The 18,851-nt window shown below is 52.7% G+C and overlaps 1 protein-coding gene and 1 long non-coding RNA gene across 4 annotated transcripts in view; one reads left to right on the forward strand and one right to left on the reverse strand.

Annotated features, from left to right (window-relative positions):
- The first annotated feature begins 2,821 nt into the window (after positions 1-2,821).
- On the forward strand, positions 2,822-11,825 carry LOC309848331. Of its 3 annotated transcripts, none has more exons than XR_014302961.1 (3): positions 2,822-2,929; positions 6,207-6,322; positions 11,694-11,825. It is a non-coding gene; the product is annotated as an uncharacterized lncRNA (long non-coding RNA). The 3 variants fall into 3 exon arrangements; XR_014302962.1 differs by having other exon boundaries at positions 2,822-2,899; XR_014302963.1 differs by lacking the exon at positions 2,822-2,929 and adding an exon at positions 2,960-3,099.
- SRRM4 (serine/arginine repetitive matrix 4) overlaps positions 8,661-18,851 on the reverse strand; it is a 150,131-nt gene continuing 139,940 nt past the window's right edge. Inside the window, exons 10-13 of the mRNA XM_082699776.1 lie at positions 17,984-18,187; positions 17,148-17,258; positions 16,471-16,611; positions 8,661-14,965 (exon numbers count right to left, since the gene is read on the reverse strand). Of these exons, the coding sequence (XP_082555902.1) occupies positions 14,686-14,965; positions 16,471-16,611; positions 17,148-17,258; positions 17,984-18,187 (736 nt within the window). The 3' untranslated portion in view covers positions 8,661-14,685. The remainder of the gene's footprint in view (positions 14,966-16,470; positions 16,612-17,147; positions 17,259-17,983; positions 18,188-18,851) is intronic.

An 18,851-nucleotide genomic window follows, 5' to 3' on the forward strand; every position in this document is an offset into this window, starting at 1 on the left:
CCAAATCCAGGCAACTGACTCCAGAGCCTGTGCTCCGAACCACCACATGATTCTGTAACAACCACCCCTACCACGAAAACAGTAAAGGTCCCACCATTATTTGAGACCCCTTATATGCCAAGCTCTACTTGGCGCACTAGATGCCTTACCTCTCTTCATCTTCATGGTAGCCCTATGAGGCAGGAGTATATTGCCTTTTTTTTTTTTTTTTTAAAGATTTTATTTATTTATTTGACAGACAGAGATCACAAGTGGGCAGAGACGGAGGCAGAGAGAGAGGGGGAAGCAGGCTCCCCGCTGAGCAGAGAGCCCGATGCGGGGTTCGATCCCAGGACCCTGGGATCACAACCTGAGCCGAAGGCAGAGGCTTATCCTACTGAGCCACCCAAGTGCCCCCAGAAGTATATTGTTAACCCCATTTTATGTTGTTGTTGTTGTTGTTTAAAAGATTTATGTATTTATTTATTGGACAGATCAGGAGAGAGGGAGGGAGAGAGCACAGGCAGGAGGAGCAGGAGAGGGAGAAACAGGCTCTCTGCATAGCAGGGCTCGATCGCAGGAGCCTGGGATCATGACCTGAGCCGAAGGCAGACTCTTAACTGACTGAGCCCCCCAGGTGCCCCAACCCCATTTTGTGTTGAAAAGTAAAGGCACAGAGTCAGATCTCTGCCAGTGGCTAAGCCTGTACTCTTTGCTGCCCAGTGGGGAGCAAGGGCTCTCTGAACCCAAAGGGACCCAACAGACCACAGCTGACCTGGAGGACACCAGCCCCCATCTCTCCCTCTATGCCCTCACTGGGCCTGAAAACTTCTTTGGGCCCCTTGCAGCCTTTCTCAGGAGAACAGGTGACACGAGGATCCCACTGACATCCGGGAGCCTGGAGGCTGCCTGGGACAAGCCCCCACCTTGTCAGCCAGAGGGATCCTTACATGTCACCCGCGCAAAATCTGCTTAGAGCCAGGCCAGGGGCCTGGGGTCAGGGGTTCAGTGGACCCAGTGGGAGTCAGGGGTCACTAGGGGCTCCTCTTACCTGCATGTGTCTCTGGGAGTAGGGAGTCAGGGGTCAGCTGTGGGTGGAGAGGCTCATCCCATTCACCCCTAGCCATCTCCAAAGAGGGATGCCCCCAGCCAAGGGCTCTCAGGGGCCCCTCCTCTTACTCCTGAGCCTATCACAGCTTCTGAAATCCCCTTTCGTGGCCCGAATAATTATTCTGCAACAAGGGAAATAATCTCTCAACTAACTAGGTCTTTAAAGAAATGACAGTGTTGGCCTTTATACCTTAAGAAAGACAGTAAAGCCTGGTGGATGAGAACTTAAACAGACCCGGCCTTGTCATCTGTAAAAGGCGGATGACAGCAGTACCTATGTCACCAGGTAACTGGCATGGATCGTGAGGTGGGAAGCAGTTGGGGAGGTGGGCATGGGCCAGATGATGTAGGACCTTGTGGACCCCATTTAGGAGTTAGGCTCTGAGCTCTTTGAGGACCCATTGAACTGTTTGGAGAAGGAGCATGGTGTGATGAGATCTGAGTTCTAGGAAAATCACCAGCCACTGGTGGAGAGGGCACCGGGGGGCAAAATTCCAGCAAAGGAGACTGTAGTAGGGTCCAGGGAAGATGGCGGCTTGGCCTGGGCTGTTGACTGAGCAGAGAGAAACTGTGGATATAATTCACGATATATTAAAGAAACAGAAGCACTTTGACTGAGAGATAGGACTGGAGGAGAGGAGAGGGTACATCCGATGACCGCCCAGGGTTTAGACGTGGGCAGCCAGTGGGTGGTGGTGCCAATCAAGGAACACGTGAGGAGAGGCAGATGCAGGGAGTGAAGGGGGTCCTTTCATTATTCATTCATTGCATATTTATTAAGTTCTTATATGCAAAGGACTAGCCTAGGGGCTAGAGATGGGACAAAAGTCTCTGTTCTCATGTCTGTCAAATAAATAGTCGAATCAACAATTAAAACAATTTTAGAAACTAAAAAGCTTCATGAAGAAAGTGATCGCTGCTGGCTACCTTTCTGATCTGATTCCCTGCTGTCAGCCACCACTCGCTCCCTATGCTAGAGTCTTCTGATTTCCTTTCAGTCCTTTGGACAGAAGAGCCACCCCTATTCCTGTCTGAGGACTTCTCTCCTGCTGTTCCCACAGCCCCTTGACACTGTTCCCCTAGATTTCCTCAAGACTGGTCTGTCCCTTCATTTTTGTCTCTACTTAAATTTCTCCTTCCAACCACTCGATCTACAGTCAGGTTCTCTTCCGTCAGCTGGTTCTATTTTATGCTTCGATTGTATTTATTTATTTATTTATTTATTTATTTATTTATTTATTTTTAAAGATTTTATTTATTTGACAGAGAGAGATCACAAGCAGGCAGAGAGGCAGGCAGAGGGAGAGAGGAGGAAGCAGGCTCCCTGCTAAGCAGAGAGCCCGATGTGGGACTCGATCCCAGGACCCTGAGATCATGACCCGAGCCGAAGGCAGCGGCTTAACCCACTGAGCCACCCAGGCGCCCTTGTATTTATTTATTTTTATTTGACAGAGATTACAAGTAGGCAGAGAGGCAGGCCGAGAGAGGAGGAAGCAGGCTCCCTGCTGAGCAGAGAGCCCATTTCGGGGCTGGATCATAGGACCTGAGATCATGACCCGAGCCAAAGGCAGAGACTTTAACCCACTGAGCCACCCAGTTATCTGTCTTTTCTGTTACAATGTCAGCTCCCCGGGAGGTCGAGGGTAGGGACTTTGGTCTGATTGTTTAAGGCTGTGTCATCGGCACCTAGGACAGTACCCAGAACATAGCTGGGATTCAGAGCACAGGATAGGAAGCCGCATTCTTCCTGCTGCCGTTGTGATTTGGCCAAAGCCGCGTAACCAGTGTGGCCAATGAATTGTGAGCAGAAGTGAGTTCTGTTGCTGTCAGTTCAAAGCATGTGAGTAGCCCAGGGGACACCTCAGCAGAACAGGGGGAGGACTCTTAGGGGATATCTCTTCCTTCTGTATGACGTCACTGATGAGTAGAGTGTCCCCGCTGATGGCTAGGCTTCCAAATCCTATCCTTTGGTGATGGTGGTTGGTATTGCTTCAAAGGCACTTCCTCAAGGTTAGTATCATTCTAATAAACCTGTCTATCTGCTTCTCTGCTAATGTGCCACCTGAGAAAGAGGCACCTAGTCCTCTCAGTCTGGGCCATTTAGGTAGTGCTGATGAAGGCACTTATGCGGAGGGGTGGTTCTGAGGTCTGTGGAGGCAGGGAGAGCTGGAGAGTCTGTAAACTTGAGGCCCCTCTTCTCCAGATACCTGAGGTCAGAGGGGAAGCTGGTTTGGCCAGTTGGTGTCCAAAGACAACTGCTTTGGGAAGTTGGTTTTTGTTGTTGTTGTTTTGGTTTTTTAGGTCTGGGAATGACAGCTCCTAGGAGGGGTTAGCCGGAGAGGGTCCTTATGGTGTGTTAATAGTCTGTCTTCTTGCTGGCATGGTGTCCCACAAAGTCTTCAGAAACTGAGACCCTTACATCTTACTGCTCTGCTTGCATGGCCTCAATTCCCAGACCCATCTCAGGGACCAGGGAGCCCCCTGAGTTCTAGCCATCCTATCTGCGTTCCAGCCAGCGGGAAGAGAAAAGGGATGAAGAAGAAGGGGGAAAGCACATGACAAATCCCTTCTATAGAAATATCTGGAAGCTACCATGGAAAGTTCTGCCTGTATCTCATTGGCCAAAATTAGTCACATGTCCATAGCTAGCTGCAAGAAATGCTGGGTAATGTAGTCTTTATTCTGCGTGGCAATGAACCTAGTTGACATTATTACTCTGGAGGAAAGGGCCATAGCTTTTGGGAGGCAACTGAGAACTCTGCCATATCCTGAGAGAGTGTAGACAGATTTTGCAGAAGCATCCTAAAGGCTTCAAGTCAGGCCTGGATGGAAAACCAGTAGGGAATATGTCCTTCTCTGCACTAATATGTTGGTATTTTCATATGTGAAAACATTGCCTGGGATTTCAAGGGATTCACAGACTCTCTGAAGCCCAAGCATGGAAGGCCATGGATTCGGAATCTAGAAATAGGGTTCAAGGTGAGGGAGATGGAAGGAAAAAACCAGACTCTGTGCGTGTGTGCCTCTGTGTGTGCCTGTGTGTGTGCACACTTGTTCCAACCCCTTTCCTTTTGGCAACATGAGTCTATGTGATGTGGTTGGTGCTGTTTATTTTGGGTTTAGATTTGAGAGTAGATTGTCAAAGGCACCCAGTGTTCCACCTTGAGAAAGCATCTGACTAGTTTCACTGGCAATAGACAAAAAGCAGACAGAAAGACAAACTGCCGTGAGTCATTCCATCACGGGCAGCCGTGGCTGCAGGAGGCTTTGGAGCCAGCATTCAGAGGCAGTGAAAACCCTGTGGTCATGGGTGGAAAGGCCTGAACAGTGCCCCGTGTCCTTCCTCTAGAAGACTGACGTTAGAACTACTCTGGTTGAAAATGTTGATGAACTATCAGGGTGGAGATACACCTGGGGAAATCGCCAGGTTCTTGGGAGACTCTAGATTCTTCCGAGTGGAAAAGAGACTTGTGGAGGGAGGCAGCTGGGGAGGCAGCTGGGAGTGCCTCCCTGGAGAATTTAGTATTCGAGGTGATGAAAGGTGTGAGAACATTGGACCTTTGCCGAGGTGACCTGGAACCGTCCCAGAAACTTGTCGTGAGCTTACCTGTAGGCAACTGAGCCTACCCCCACCCACACACATACTTTTTTGGTATCAATAACATTGATATTAAGTCAGGCATTGGGCTAAGTGCTTTCCTTGTATCCTATCTTCAGGGCACCCTTGTGAGACTGATACTTTTAGCTTCCCCACTGGAAAGATGAGGAACTGGAGGCTCAGAGAGGTTAAGCCACTTACACATAGAGGCACAGCAAGGAAGTGGCAGTCAGGCTCAAACCCAGGTCTTGTGACTCCCAATTCTTGCTCTTAGCCATTGCCGTTTAAAGACCACACCCTTCTCTAATCCTAGAGACTGTACCCCTGAGTTTGGCACAGAGCTGGATGAATGGTAGGGGCTCACATCTGTCTGCCTCATCGCCATACTGCTTTCTCTCACTCCCAGAGAGGGACACAGCTTCTCGTGGGTAGAATGTGTGCATGAAAGATCCTCAGGGTGCGTGTGTGGGACGTGCCCCTGCTTTGCCACAGGTCTCCTAGCCGTCTTCCCCACCCTCGACCTAATGTAAAAGTTAACCAGTTCAAAATGCATGAGACTTGGAAGGAAGCAGAGCTGACAACCCCAGGCAGATTTAATCATTTGACAGACACCAGTGCTGAGCACGGCACACCCTCTGGGGACACGGATGGGGAATGGATGAAGCAGACAAGGCTTCTGTCCTCTTGGAGATGGGCAGTAAACAAGTAAACAAATTAGGTGCGGACGGTAATAGCGCTATGGAAGGAATGCACGGGGTAGGCGGGGGACCAAGAGCCTACTTTTGGCAGGTGGGTGTCATTGCTCTGCTCTTGTACACACGCAATACCCCTGCCTGGGATCCCCAGCCCGCCCCCACCCTTTCCTGAGCTCCCTTTTCTGGCCTGACCTACTCTGCTTGTTTCCCGGCCGTCAGCCAAGAGGTCCGTTTTTCTGTGATGCCTTCCTTGAACCTCCTAGGTGGCTCTGGGCGTCCCTTCAGACTCAGTGCATCCTGGGGTCAGCTGTGCTACTTCCCTAACTGTGTAAGTGGGGCCACCTCTTCTGAGCCACAGAAACTGTGCCTCAGTTTCTGCATCCATAAAATCAGCGTAAATATAGTCCCTGCCTCCTAAGAATGTAGCAAGGATGAAATAATATAAGTACTTTAAGTTAATCTACATATGTCAAGGGCTCGGAGCTGTGCCCACGGGTCTCCCGTGAGCGTGGGGTGTTGCTGCTGGCGCTCTCAGTACCGTTGCCGCGGCTAGGAGCACACCTAGCTCCCGCACCGAGCGGCACCCAGCGTTTAAGGTGTCATGTAATCCAGTGGTTCCCAGACCTGGCTTCCTAACGGTATGACCGGGAGGCCTTTGAAAACACCACCACCGGGCAGCCACCCTCAGCAGCCCTTATTATCGGGGTCGGGTGGGACTCAAGCACGTGCGTGGCTTTGTACAGTTCACAGTTCATTCTAACGCGTAGCCAAGCATTAAGAACCACTGGCCTAACCCAGCTTCTTTTCACGGGTGAAATACATAGGATCCAGAGCGCCTACCTCGTGGGAAGCTCGGTTTTCTGATGTCCTCCTGACTCCCCTGCTTTCCTGACGGCCTTCGCCCTAAGAGAAGCTGTGCGCGTCCCTGGGACCGTGGAAGGTAAGGGTGTGGGCTGCATGCAGCCCCAGCTCCGTCCCTGGGCAGCTGCTTATCTGGCCTGAGAGAGCGCTCTCCCTCTCCTGTAGCCCGCACAGAGGAGGCTGGGGAGGCGGTGGGCTGCCTCTTCAGACCAAGAGCCAGAAGGACAACAGATTCCCATAACTGGGAGCCAGAGCAGGAGGTAAAAAGACAGAGGCCTCTTTCATGAGTCACTGAGGCTGGCCTCACAGACTCCTGGCGGCCACATTTTTCAGAAAAACTCATGGGGGGCCCTTAGGAAGGGCTAGCTCTGAGTTCAGGGGCTCCCACCTTCAGAGGCAAAGAGGTGCAGCAGAAATGGTCCCGGAGCTCATAAACCGAGATTCAAATGCCTCTAGCCATGCGGTACACCCTCTGGGACCCTCAACTTTCTCATCTGTCAAATGGGGCTAACCAGAGTTATGATGAAAAGGGAGTTAAGTTGAGGCATGAAAAGGGCTTGGCACATGATTGTTGAACCGTAAAATGTAATTTTTACTCTTACTACTATTATTATTTATTGAGGAGGCCTCATAAGGGGACACGGGTGGCTGCCTTTCCCTAAAACCTGTTTGGGAGGAAAGAAATCAGTGCATGGGGTGGTGGCAGCAGCGGCAGCGGTCCCAGTGGATAGCAACAGATTTACCCCAGCGAGGCTGTCCCATTCAACAATTTTGAGGACACCTGGGTGGCTCAGTTGGTTGAGCATCTGCCTTCGGCTCCAGTCATGATCCCAGGGTGCTGGGATCGAGTCCCACACCAGGCTCCCTGCTCAGCGGGGAGTCTGTTTCTCCCCCTCCCTCTCCCTTTGTGTTCTCCTCCCCCCCTCAAATAAATAAATACAGTCTTAAAAAAAATTTAAGGGAGAGTTCCAGGGAGGCAAGATACAAGGGGAGGTGAAGGTGGTAACCTATTTTGTTTGCTCTCTCTCTCCTAGCTGAGAGCCTCGGCAGGTGTAGATAGGGCTGTGATGGAGGAGCTGTAGCGCAGGAGTTGGGTGGGTGCTGTCTGGCCGGTGGGATGATCTGTATTTTCCGTGCATGTGTTTGTATTAACTTTTTTTTTGACTTGCATAATGTTTTTGGGGGGGAAAGCGTGAGTTATGCACATTTTAAAAATCAGTACTTTTTTTTTTTTCTAAAAATTCATCCTCTTGAAAATGGGGAGATATGGCCACTCTGAGCTGAGCCGGCCACCTGACCATGGACTCCCTGGGGCCCCACGGTCCTATCCCTGTCCACTTCCCTCACCTGCCTGCCCCTGTGAGTGTTTTCAAGCTCTGATCCCCACAGCAGGAAACTCTGAAGCTGGATACTGAGGACATTTCTGGGGGCTTCCACAGAGCCTTGCAGGAACCCTGCTCTTCCCAGTTGGCCACTTATGGCTGTCTTCATACACCCCACTCCCCTAGCTCAGTCTCGGGTTAGGGAACAGTAGTCACGCTCACTAACATTCACTGAGTGCTTCCCAGACATCATGTTTTTTAGAGCCACATTCCAGTTGGTTCCCACAGCAGCCCAGGGAGCCAGCGGCTGCCACCTCCATTTTACAGATGAGCAAACCGGCGGGGTGTCATCCTAGCTCCGTGAGAGCAATGGCAGGGTCTTAGAATCCGGGTCTTTGGACTCCTGCATCTTTTTTTTTTTTTTTTAATTTTATTTATTTATTTGACAGAGAGAAATCACAAGTAGATGGAGAGGCAGGCAGAGAGAGAGAGAGAGAGGGAAGCAGGCTCCCTGCTGAGCAGAGAGCCCGATGCGGGACTCGATCCCAGGACCGAGATCATGACCTGAGCCGAAGGCAGCGGCTTAACCCACTGAGCCACCCAGGCGCCCTGGACTCCTGCATCTTTGCCGTCCACATTGAACTTCCTCCTGCCCGTGAAGGTGTGGGAGAAACACTGTTCTATCAGAGAGAACGGCTTCCTCTCCGCGTTAGCTGAAGCGTCGTGGGGCAGAGCGGTGGATGGTCAGGTCCTGCGTCAGCCTGCCTGGATCCTATCACTGATACCGCGGCCTTGGGCAAGTGACTTTGCTTTGCAGGGCCTCAGTTTCCTTCTCGGTAGGAAGGGGATTCCTGCCTACGTCCTCGGCTTGTGGGGAAGACTAAGACACACGGATTTAAAATGTTTACGGAAAGGATTCCTGAGGCTCTGAATGTCTATGTAAAACCAAAGCGTCTACAGGCTTGTTTTGAGGACTAAAGAAAGGGGAGGAGCCTGTGACCGTGTGTGTGCAGGCAGCAGGTTGTGCCCAGGGGTTCCCTGTCCCCTCCCTGCTTCTGGGCACCCCACGCAGACGGAGGATGCTGGGCCACATAGGAGAACACCATACCATGGAACCTTTTATTAGAACAGAGACATGTTTCGTCCAGGCTGAAAAATCGGGAACCCCGGAAAGGTTATGTTTAGCTGTGGACACCAGAAATCCAACAAGCCACGGCCGGTCTGTCACTGGGTAGAAGACAGGGTCCCGAGATGCTGGAGGACACAGGAGCTTCTCCCCTCTCTGATGCAGACGCTCCAGGCAGAGGCTGGCTGCTTAGGCCGAGCTGGGCTGGTGGCGGGTCCCCTGGCTTGGGGTTTTCCAGATGGGACTTCCAGCCCCGCCCCGAAGTGGAGAGATGGCCTTGGGGTGCGCCAAGCCTGCTGGTGGGTGCTGCTAGGTCCTTGACCAATGACTGCTTGAGGGAGCAGCCAAGAACTGGGAGAGAAAGTGCTGCACAAAGTCCTCATAGCAGGGGCCTGGCAAGAAAAGAGCTCCCAAGAGAGTGGGGCACGGAGCCAGGAGGCTCTGAGCTCCAGGGAGTTTCAGCATACCAGTTCCCCCTTCCCGGGCCTCAGTTTTCTCATCTGAAAAACGGCAGCACGACCCATGTCCCTGGCTTGTTCGAACAACCATACAAAATACGGCCTGACATGAAGGACAGTGGTGAACTCCAGAGGACAGTGAAGCCCTCTTGGTCTCTCCTTTGATAACTGGACGGCTAGGCTTGGAGAGAAGACCGAGCTACCAGAGGGCTTCTCTGACCCAGGCAACACGAGTTCTATCAGGTGGTAGCACCTGGAGGCCTCTCATTTTTGACTGCAGGACTGAGCTATAATGACCTCTCCCTACAAATGAAGTCCATGCCCTGGTTTTAAATTTCCTTCCTTGGGAGACATCCTTCGACCTACAGATGGCAGAAGACACCAGGGACCGTACACCTGACAGTCTGGAGCTCAGAGCATCAGAGTCAGAACCCCGGCCCTCTACTCTGCCACGAACACTTAGGCCAAGTCCCATTTTACAGATGATAACACTGAGGCCCGAGACCCATTCCATTTCCTCCAGACAGACAGACACACACACAGGCCAGAGAATCACAAAGGAATGTTGTTCCAGTCTCTTTGGCTCAACTTGTTAGAAGATGAGGCATAGCTTTTCTCGGCCAGAGAAAAGGAATTACAACTTTCTCTCTCTCTCTCTCTCTCTTTTTTTTTCCCAAGGAGTTGTGACTTTTTAATAGAAGTTGGTTCGTGCACAGACATTTTATTCCGCAATTAATTTCCATCAAAATGAGGTTTACCCGGAGATAACCAGTGTTTTAGTTCCATTTGAGCTTAATTTGTATGACTGAAGACTCCGTTTCTGCCAATTCCAATTTGCTGGGTGATTCTAGCACTCATTACCTGGGCGATAAAGCCCCTTGCTGCAGACAGCTGCACCCAGAGTTAGGAGATGGACCAGTTTCCAGTAACAATTCAGGGAAAGAGGGGGTCCCTCTCCTCTCCTGATACCACTCAATAAATAGGGAATAAATTATTAAATAAGCCATGTTCTGATGAGGGGGCCCCCATCATGGTATTTACAATGCAAAACAACCCCCCCCCCCAAGAAAAACCCTCAATAAATTAAAAAAAAAAAAAAAAGCCCAAAGCACCAGCCACAGAGGGGAGATGCTGAGTCTGTATCACAGGCTCACTGGTGTAGAAGTGAGGAAGAGGTTGCAGTTGATGCTGGAGGTAGCCTGAGCTCCTCAGCTCACGCGGCTGGCTAATGGAGGAGGCAGCATTTTGAGGAATCCTGGTTTGTTTTTTAATCAAAACTTTCTATTTAGCTGAGGAGCAAAGCAAGGCAAGACACATGCTCGTGAGACTGTTCTGACTATTCGTGGAAAAGAATACAGCAGAGGCGATGACGGGAGTGGGACTTGAAAAAAAAGTGCTTGGGAACCTTTGGGAGCACCCAAACGTTGGCCCTCTTCAGGCAAAGCCTTTGGGAAAGAGGACGGTTCTGAGCTAATGGATGATGGGGGCTCTCTGAGACCCACAACCTTGTGTCTTTCAAACATCTTAATTTCCTTTGGCTTCTGGAAGATCGCCTTTCCTTCAAGGAAGGGAAGAAACAGATAAGAATGCAGTCGAACCTCAAGAACTAGAATGTTCCTGGACGGGGGCTTTGAGGGAGTAAGCCTTTCTTAATTTAACTGAAGGGAATTCACATACTAAGTTTTACTCTATTGATTGAGAACCTTCTAAAAATATTTGAGACTGTTTTCCTTTTCCTTCTCAATCCTGGTGAACTCACTCTGTCTTTGGACAATTTCCCAGGCCTCAGGTCACTATTCTGGATTATATCTCAGAAATTTGCCCACTTCTCAAAGAAGGTAATTTCTGGCCTGCAAAAATGGAGCGATCTCTCCAGGTTCATTCATCCAAGAAGGCTGAATGTTTGCTGGGCCTCAAGCCATATCCCCCCCCTCCCCCCAATGCTGGCTTTTAAAATAGGTGCACACCACACACAGGTTTCAGGCGATTTGTCTTAATCCCTGGAAGCAGAAGGTAGTGTGGGTGAAGTATGCAGAGGAACACTGATGCCAGGAACTGGGGGCTCTGCTTAAGCATGGTGGTAAGCACGGTTACCAGGACCCCAACAAGCGTTTTATTTTTGGATGCGTAAGAAGGGAACTGTACGGGAAATTCGAGAAGCAAATTGGCAAGAGGGAGGGACAGATATTCCCTCCCTCAGCCGCCAGCAGGCATTTAAGCAGCCTTCTTGCAAACTTTCCTCTGGCTGGGAGTTAGAGCTGGGTAAAGTCACATTGCCAGGGAAACAACCAGGGATGTTGCAGAAGTCTCACCAAACTCAAAGCTGTACCAGAGGGCTGGTGATTTCAATGCAGTGAATGGGGACTTTGGAAAGGGTGGGACCCTCTCTGGGAAGCAGGGAGACCCTGCTCTTAGAGAGGCAGGATTGCTAAAGACCTCTAGATCCTGGCTTCACAGGCCCCGAAATGACCTTGGGGAAACTTCCAGCTGCTCCTTTCATCTTTTTTTTTTTTTTTTTCAGCCTTTCCTGAATTTCTGCAATAGCTTCGTGCTCTCCTCTGATGGCAAGCAAGAGATCACCGTAAAAGGCTTCTGCTTTGCTTAGCATGGTGGACACTGCCTGGAAAAACCTCAGGGGATGGGGAGAAATGAGCTGCCGCTCAGGCCTGAAGCATGTGTCATTTACTCGAAACCAACCAGGTATGCTCAAGAAAGGGAGGGAGGGGTCCTGCCCACTACTGGAGGCCCCGGAGGAAGGACCAGACCAGGTACCTCTCCTCCCCGCTCACTCCGCTCAATTCTTGCCCTACTCTCTCCTTGTCAACTCCAAGTTCGCTCCAGGTGCTAAACCAGCCATCACTTCAACCACTTTACCCACCCAAACCCAAGGCAGCTACTTCAGTAAGTACTAACAAAGCCTCCTCAGTTGGCCAGAGACCCTACAGCTGTCTCCCAGCAGGTGCCTCTCTGAAGCGTGCACACCGAGATTTCTGACTGTTCAAGTTTTGCCTCAGTTAGGTTAGGCTAACTTTAGATGCCAGCCCCCACGTGAGCTGTGACTCGAATGAATCATTTCAGGGCCTTAGTTCACAAGCCTTGTGGCTGTTTTTCATCTTTCTGATCCCTCAGCAAGGCTGCTGGTGGGCAGGGAGCTGGGGTGCAAGCTTGAACCTCACTGACAGAATGACGACCTTGGGTCTGAAGGGCTCCCCTCGGCCCCCATGCCAACTCCAGGATGTCTGGACTTAGAGCTCTGTGGGTCTCCCCTGCACGGACAAAGCCAACATCCCTGCTCAACACCCGACCTCTCAGAGTCCGTCCACAAAGACATGAGGGAGAAAAGCGAGATGCACAGAAATAATTTAGAATCCCCCCCTTGACACACACACACACACACACACACACACCTCACCATATAAATAAATAAATAGTGGAATACTGCTTATGGCAACTGAGAGAGAGAGAGAGAGAAAATCATCACATAAATAAATAAATAAACATAAATAAATAAAATAAATAATAGGTTTGCTAGGAGCCCCAGGCAGAATGGTCCCCTAGAGTCGTCTGAGGCAGTCTGACTGGAGGCTCTCGGGCCTCTCCCGCTGCTGTCCTGCTAATGAGGTTCCGTGGCTCCGTGATGGGATTGTGGAGCCCAGTCTGCGTTCCTGGGCAGGGAAGAGGGTTATTTACAGTTACTGTACATGCCCTCCCAGGGCACCTGCCCCTGTCCCAAGCACCTGCCATCCGGCCTTCTGTGATGACAGCATTGGCATCCGTCAGTCTGGGCGGGTGGGGCCCAGGGCTGGGCCAGAGGGCATCATGGGAAGGCCGGGTCATCCAGAGCTGTCTGGGGCACCTCGCTCTGCTCTCCTGGTGGAGGAAGGCCTGGTGGGCGGCTGCACAGGCTGATGTGACGGGAGAGATTGGGGGATGGGGGAGATGGGTCACTGCTTTCAAGAAAAAGGATTTGTTGTTGTTGTTGTTCACATGTTTTCCTTGGGCTCCAGTGAAGGGTAAGTCCCTGCTCCCCCACAGCCGGCCCCAGTATCCAGAGGCGGGAACTGTCCCCTGCACTATCTCCCTTTGTGCCCTGTCCCGCTGCTGTTGCCACCGCAAACTTGAAACTCCCCCACAAGGCTCCGGAAAGCCAGTCAGCTGGTGAGGGGGATGCCCAGGAGTTTATTTTAAGGATCCTCTCCCGCACACCCCTGTTCTCAGTGCCTGCTGGGGATGAAGCAACTGGTGGTATTTGTGGGGTGGAGATCAGCTTACCCGGGCCGCCCAGCCCCGGGGGAAGGGGAAGACAGGGTGAGGGCAGGCATGAAGGTGGGGCTGAGCTCTCAGAGAAGCCTCAGAAACTGGCAGAATCCCAGGATACCGAGGATCCCAGCCCCTGTCCCCTTATACTCTGGATTTGGGTCTTTCCCCCCAAAACCTGAGCTCCTGTGCCCCATCCTGGCAAAATTCCTGAGAGGCAAAGGGGGTAGCCCGGGCTGAGGGTGGGTGGGCTCCAGGCTGGGGCGGTCCGGGCGCTGGGGGAGGGGCAGGCAGGCAGGCACCAACGGGAGGGTAAGGCCAGACTGGCCGGCGCTGGGGGCTGGCAGCTGGCCATGGCACTGGGGGCTGTTCAGCAGATGGTCTCATGGAACGAAGCTGGTGCCAGCTAGCGGGGGCTGAGGCAAATCTGGGATGTGGGGCTGCAGATCAAGCTGTCCTAACTGTCCACTGTGTCCTTTCTCAGGGAGGTTCAGGGGCCCTGTGAAGAGCCAAGAGGCTGGCAAAGCCACATGGGGGGGCCTCTCCAGTGCTAGAACCCAATGGACTGCTTTTCCTGACCACACTAACATAATGGCGCAGGGGGCGCAGGGGGCGGGGGGGGGGGGAGCAGCAGAATGACCCTTGCCCTTTTGCATCTAGACTCACAATCAGAGAACGAGTGTTTCCTGTCTCCTGACCTTTCCTCCCTATTGAAACATCCACAATCCGACTCAGATAGCCCCCTCCTCTCCCGCCATGCCCACAGCCTTCTAGCCTTTGCTCCGGCCTGCCTGGGAGGTGAAAAGCCTGACAGCCTTCCGTTTCCTCTCCTCTCACTCCATGAGGGTCCGCACACGCACATCAAGAGGCTGAATGAGGGGAAATGAGAGCAGGTGTGATGCGGGCCTTCCATAGGCGGCCTGTGAGCAGTGGGTGTGCAGAACTCTTTTCCTGGCCAGGGCCAAACACTGGAGTCACAGGCCCGTTGCTTCTTACAAAACCTTGAGGTTTTTGGTGCCAACAGAGGGTGGTTCTCTCCGTTCGCCCAGGCCCGAACTGAGCCCCAGGGTGGTGCTGGCGGCGGCTCCTAGCAGCTTGACAAAGAGGCTGAAGGCCCCGTACCCTCTTTTCTTCCTCCCCAAGGAGAGCAGGAAGGACAGGGTCCAGGAGCCCTCAAGGTCCATCACCGAGGAGAAGGCAGGGTGGGCAGGGAGGGGGACAGGCTGGCAGAGCGCAGGGGGCCCTCCTGCCGGCAGCTGACTCAGGGGAGGGCTCTTGCTTAGCGCCTCGTGCTGGAGTAGCTTTCCGCTGAGCTGTAGCTGCGGCTCCGGCTCCGGGAGCCCAGGCTGGGGCTGCGGGAGCTGGAGCTGCTGCTTGTGCGGGTCCGGCTGCGACTGCGGCTGCGGCTGCGGGTCCGGCTGTGGCTGCGGCTCCGGCTCCGGGAGTAGCTGCGGCTGGCCGAGCGGCTGCTGCTGCTGCTGTACCAGGAGGAGGTGCTGCTGAGGCTGCTGGACGAAGACGGGCTGGGCCGGTAGTAGGGGATGGGGCGCTTCCGGGCACTGTGGAGAGCAGACAGGGGGCGCTGGAGGACCAGACTCCGCCCAGCCCCAGGCCAGAGAGCTCCCGCCGGCTCCCTGGGGAAAGTGGGATCCTTCCACTTCCCAGGCCCTTGGGGGAACCCTCCTTTTATGCTCCTCGTCCTGCCCTGTGACTGTCCCCTGGACGGTCTCAGCCTCGTGCTGGTGTCTGGGGAAGTCACCGATCTCACTTCTTAACAAAGCAAGCCTGGGGCTTGGGGCCTCCAGCTCGCAACAGGATCTACATCTAGACTTTAATAGCAGTTTTATTGTGCTATTTTTACTTTTATTAGAACCTTCTATTTATGGTAAACAGGCTGATTTTCCATATAGTATACTGTGGTGTATTCCTTTTGAATTAAAGGTATGAACCTCTAAGAAAGAGCATATCTATTTAAAGAAAATTAAGTAAACTACGGCACACCTACTAAACAGACAAGTGTTCAGATGCTGCTGGGTGACAGAAGTTTGGGAAACACTGAGCGGGTTCATCAAGATGGACTATTTGAAGTTGACTAAGGAAACGAGAGCCTTTTAGAAATTCCACTTTAGCTCAGCCTTCCTCAGAATCAACCCGAAGGACACCTCTGTTCAATGCAGAGGGTTAGGATTTCCTGTGTGCCGGGGTGTTCTGTGGGATATCTGAGAAGGTGCTGCTATGACCCCTATCTCATTGTCTGGGGCACAAGTGCTTTTTCCTCCTCCAGGTCATCTCTAGGGAGGAGGCAGTAGGCAGCCAGGAGGGCACCCCAGCTCCAGTCCTGTGAGTCTCTGGATGGAGTTGCTGACGCTTAGAGGCCAGAAGGAAGAGCCCAACTGATTGTCAGGAGCCAATTTTAGAGCAGGACTCAGCCATTCTTCCTGCTTTCAAGGCCTGAGAAATATGTGTCCACTTAGACCTCAGGCTTCTTTTCCAGGGCTTTTCCATCTAAGACCTTACCTGTTGAAGAGACTTTCCCAGCTTACCTGGAAAGTGGCACAGCCGGGATTCCACTCCAGAAACAGTGCTCTCTCCCTCACCAACCAGGGCTACCTCTAAGTCCCTTTGGCATCTAAACGATCCTTCTTGTCCCCCTCCCCCCCAACACTTGGTGCAAGGTGTGATCAAGGGCTATTAAAGCGGACTTGTGGGTCTGAGCAATCTGTCTCCACTGGCCGGCTCCACCCCCAGGCAAAAGCCCCGCCCCACTGCTTTGGCCCCACCCCCTTGCCTGGACGCGACTTCCGACTCCCCAGCCCCCTCGGTAGACCCGGGCCGCAGCCCCTGAGCCTACTGGATTCCTCAGGCCGGCCCCACCCTTGTCCCAGGCACCCATTCTAGCCCCGCCCCGGAGCCCCCTCCCCCCCAAGGGCCCACACAGTCCGTCTGAGCTCCCACAATCCTGAAATCCAGCTCCAAGGGGACACGGGGAGAACTCGGGGCCTCAGTGGGTGGGAGGGGTGTGGGTGAGGGTGAACCTGGGCACCCCTGGCCCTCTTGGCCTCACCTGGTTATCCTCCGCGCCTCCAGGTGGCTCGGGGAGTCTCTCCGGCGCTTCCGCATGGGCGAGTAGGACCGCCGTCTCCGACGCGCTCGCTCGCGCTCCCGCTGCTGCGACTCCTTCTCGTTGTACTTGGGGTCCCGCTCCCTGAAGGGATGGGGCGGGAGTTAGGGGAAGCTGGGGCTGGCTTTCAGGCATGAGCCGGGGCACTCACTTCCTCTGACCTGTGCCCAGCACCCCCCTTGGAAAGGTCAAGTTTCCTCCCGGGGCCCCAGGGAATGCGGGAGGGAAGAGGACAGGGCTGTGGTTCAGTACTGTGGGGAGGGCGGACGCGTGCCCGGGGTGAGTCTGCGGAGTGAAGATGTGAACGTCAAGAGGGCCCCGGTGTTACCCTTTTGGAGTAAAGAAAAGAAAAAAGAGGGTGCATGCGTGAGAACGGGGCGCTCTGAGTATGGGGATGGAGGGTAGTACTAGGTGTGTGAAGAGGTTGAGGGCGGGGGTTGGGAATTCTGGGGTGGGCTGGCTGCTCATTACGAGGGGCGGCTATATTAGGACTCAAGGATATGTGTGGGGGCGCCAAACATATCCACTCCAGCGGAGACAGAACTACAAGGATGCTGGGTGATTTCCCCACCCAACTCCCGCAACGGGGAGGCGGGGCCTGTTTGGGGGCGGGGCCGTACCTGCTGGGGCTGTACCGCGAGTAGCTGGGGCTGCGGCGCGAGCGGGAGCTTCTGCTGGGTGGGCTCCTCTTGCCGGACTTGGAGGAGTAGCTGGAAGAGCGCGAGTAGGACCTTTGGGAGAGTAAACAGTCCCTGAGGGGCCTGCTGGGCTTGGCCAGGGTCGTCCCGGATGTGTAGGGCTATATTCAGCTGGTCCCCTGAGGGAGACCTTTCTCTTTCGGGATGCCAGGCTGAGGAATCTGGCCCTTTCTCGAGAATGAAATTCCCTCTCTTTGTGGGGATTGATAATAATTTGGACAACTTCTTTTTTATTGAGTTCCTTCCATCTAAGGCCACTTATTAGTTGTGTTACCTTGAACAGGTGATTTCACTTCTTGGGCCTTGTTTTCTCATCTATAAAATGGGAGTAAATAATTGTACTTACCCTGTAGAGTTGTAAATGAGTAAATTAGGGTCAGTCACACACCTCCCAGAGGCAGCACACAAGAAATGTTAGGTAAGTATTTTATTACGTGTCAGACACTGAACTAGCTTTGTGTGCATAACCTCACTGAATCCTCAACACATCCTAGCGTTAGGTACTATTATCAATCCCAGTCCACAGACGGGGAAAGCGAGGCACAGAGAGGGGAATGTTTTCACCGTGCAGATAAGGAAACTGAGGCTTGGAGAGGTTATCTGAGGCCCAAGGCCACCAGCTAGGAATGGGTGTAGCGGGCATTCAAACTCAAGTCTGTCTGACTCCTTTCCCCCAAGGGCCAAAGGACATCTCCAGTTCCTATAACTAGTTCCCTAAGGAGGAAAGTGCTGCAGAATGAGGTCAAAATGGCACTCACCTTTTTCTGGATGAGGTGGACCGGCTTCGGGTGTACCTGGGAGAGGCTCTGGGAATTGGGGATCGGGAGGAGTGGCTGGAAGAGCGGGTGCTGGCATAGGAGGGGCTGCGGGAGCGCCCTCTCATGGGGGAGCTCCGGGCTGTGGATGGGACCAGGCTGGATTTCTTCACCTCTGCACACTCCAGACACGGCGACTGAAATCCTCTGCAGATGTGGGGAGAACGCCGGTTAGCGACGGCCTGCCCGCTGGTCTGGAGGCATCTGGAGCTGATACTCTTCTCCCTACCTTCGCCGAGGCTGTGGTACTCTCAGAAACCCCTTTCCACCTGCTCCCATCTTACTGACTCTGGGAACATTCCAGGCCACAGGTGTCAGAGGAATAGGGACAGAGGGGAACACCTCCTACGGGGGGCACTTCAGAGCATTTTAGGTCAGTAGGTGTAGGCATAATGGTAAATTACACCAAATCACATGGAGACTTACTCCCTTTGAGTCTTTTCTGGTCCTTCTGATTACATTAATGAGAAAACCCTGGTTGGGTACTACTGCGTTTCCACCATCTCTATAACACTGGCAATCTCCCAGACTTGGCACCTTGGGCAGGCAGCTGTTGCTCACCAGAATTAAATACACTGTCTTTATGTGTTTTCATATGTAAATCATGTATTTTGCGGGTGCTTTCTATTTAGGATGAGTTTTAATATAAGTTTCCTTATATTAAAAAAATGAGTTTATTAAAGGAAGGGTACCAGTAGTACAGGGATGGGGCTAAAATCAAGAAAGGGCCATACAGGTGGTTTAAATTTGGGAAACTTTGACGTAGCCCATTTTGCAGATGGGGGAATTGAGACTCAGAAGAGTGAAGGCT

This window comes from Mustela nivalis (genome assembly GCF_964662115.1).
Source record: "Mustela nivalis genome assembly, chromosome: 14".
Classification (NCBI taxonomy): domain Eukaryota; kingdom Metazoa; phylum Chordata; class Mammalia; order Carnivora; family Mustelidae; genus Mustela; species Mustela nivalis.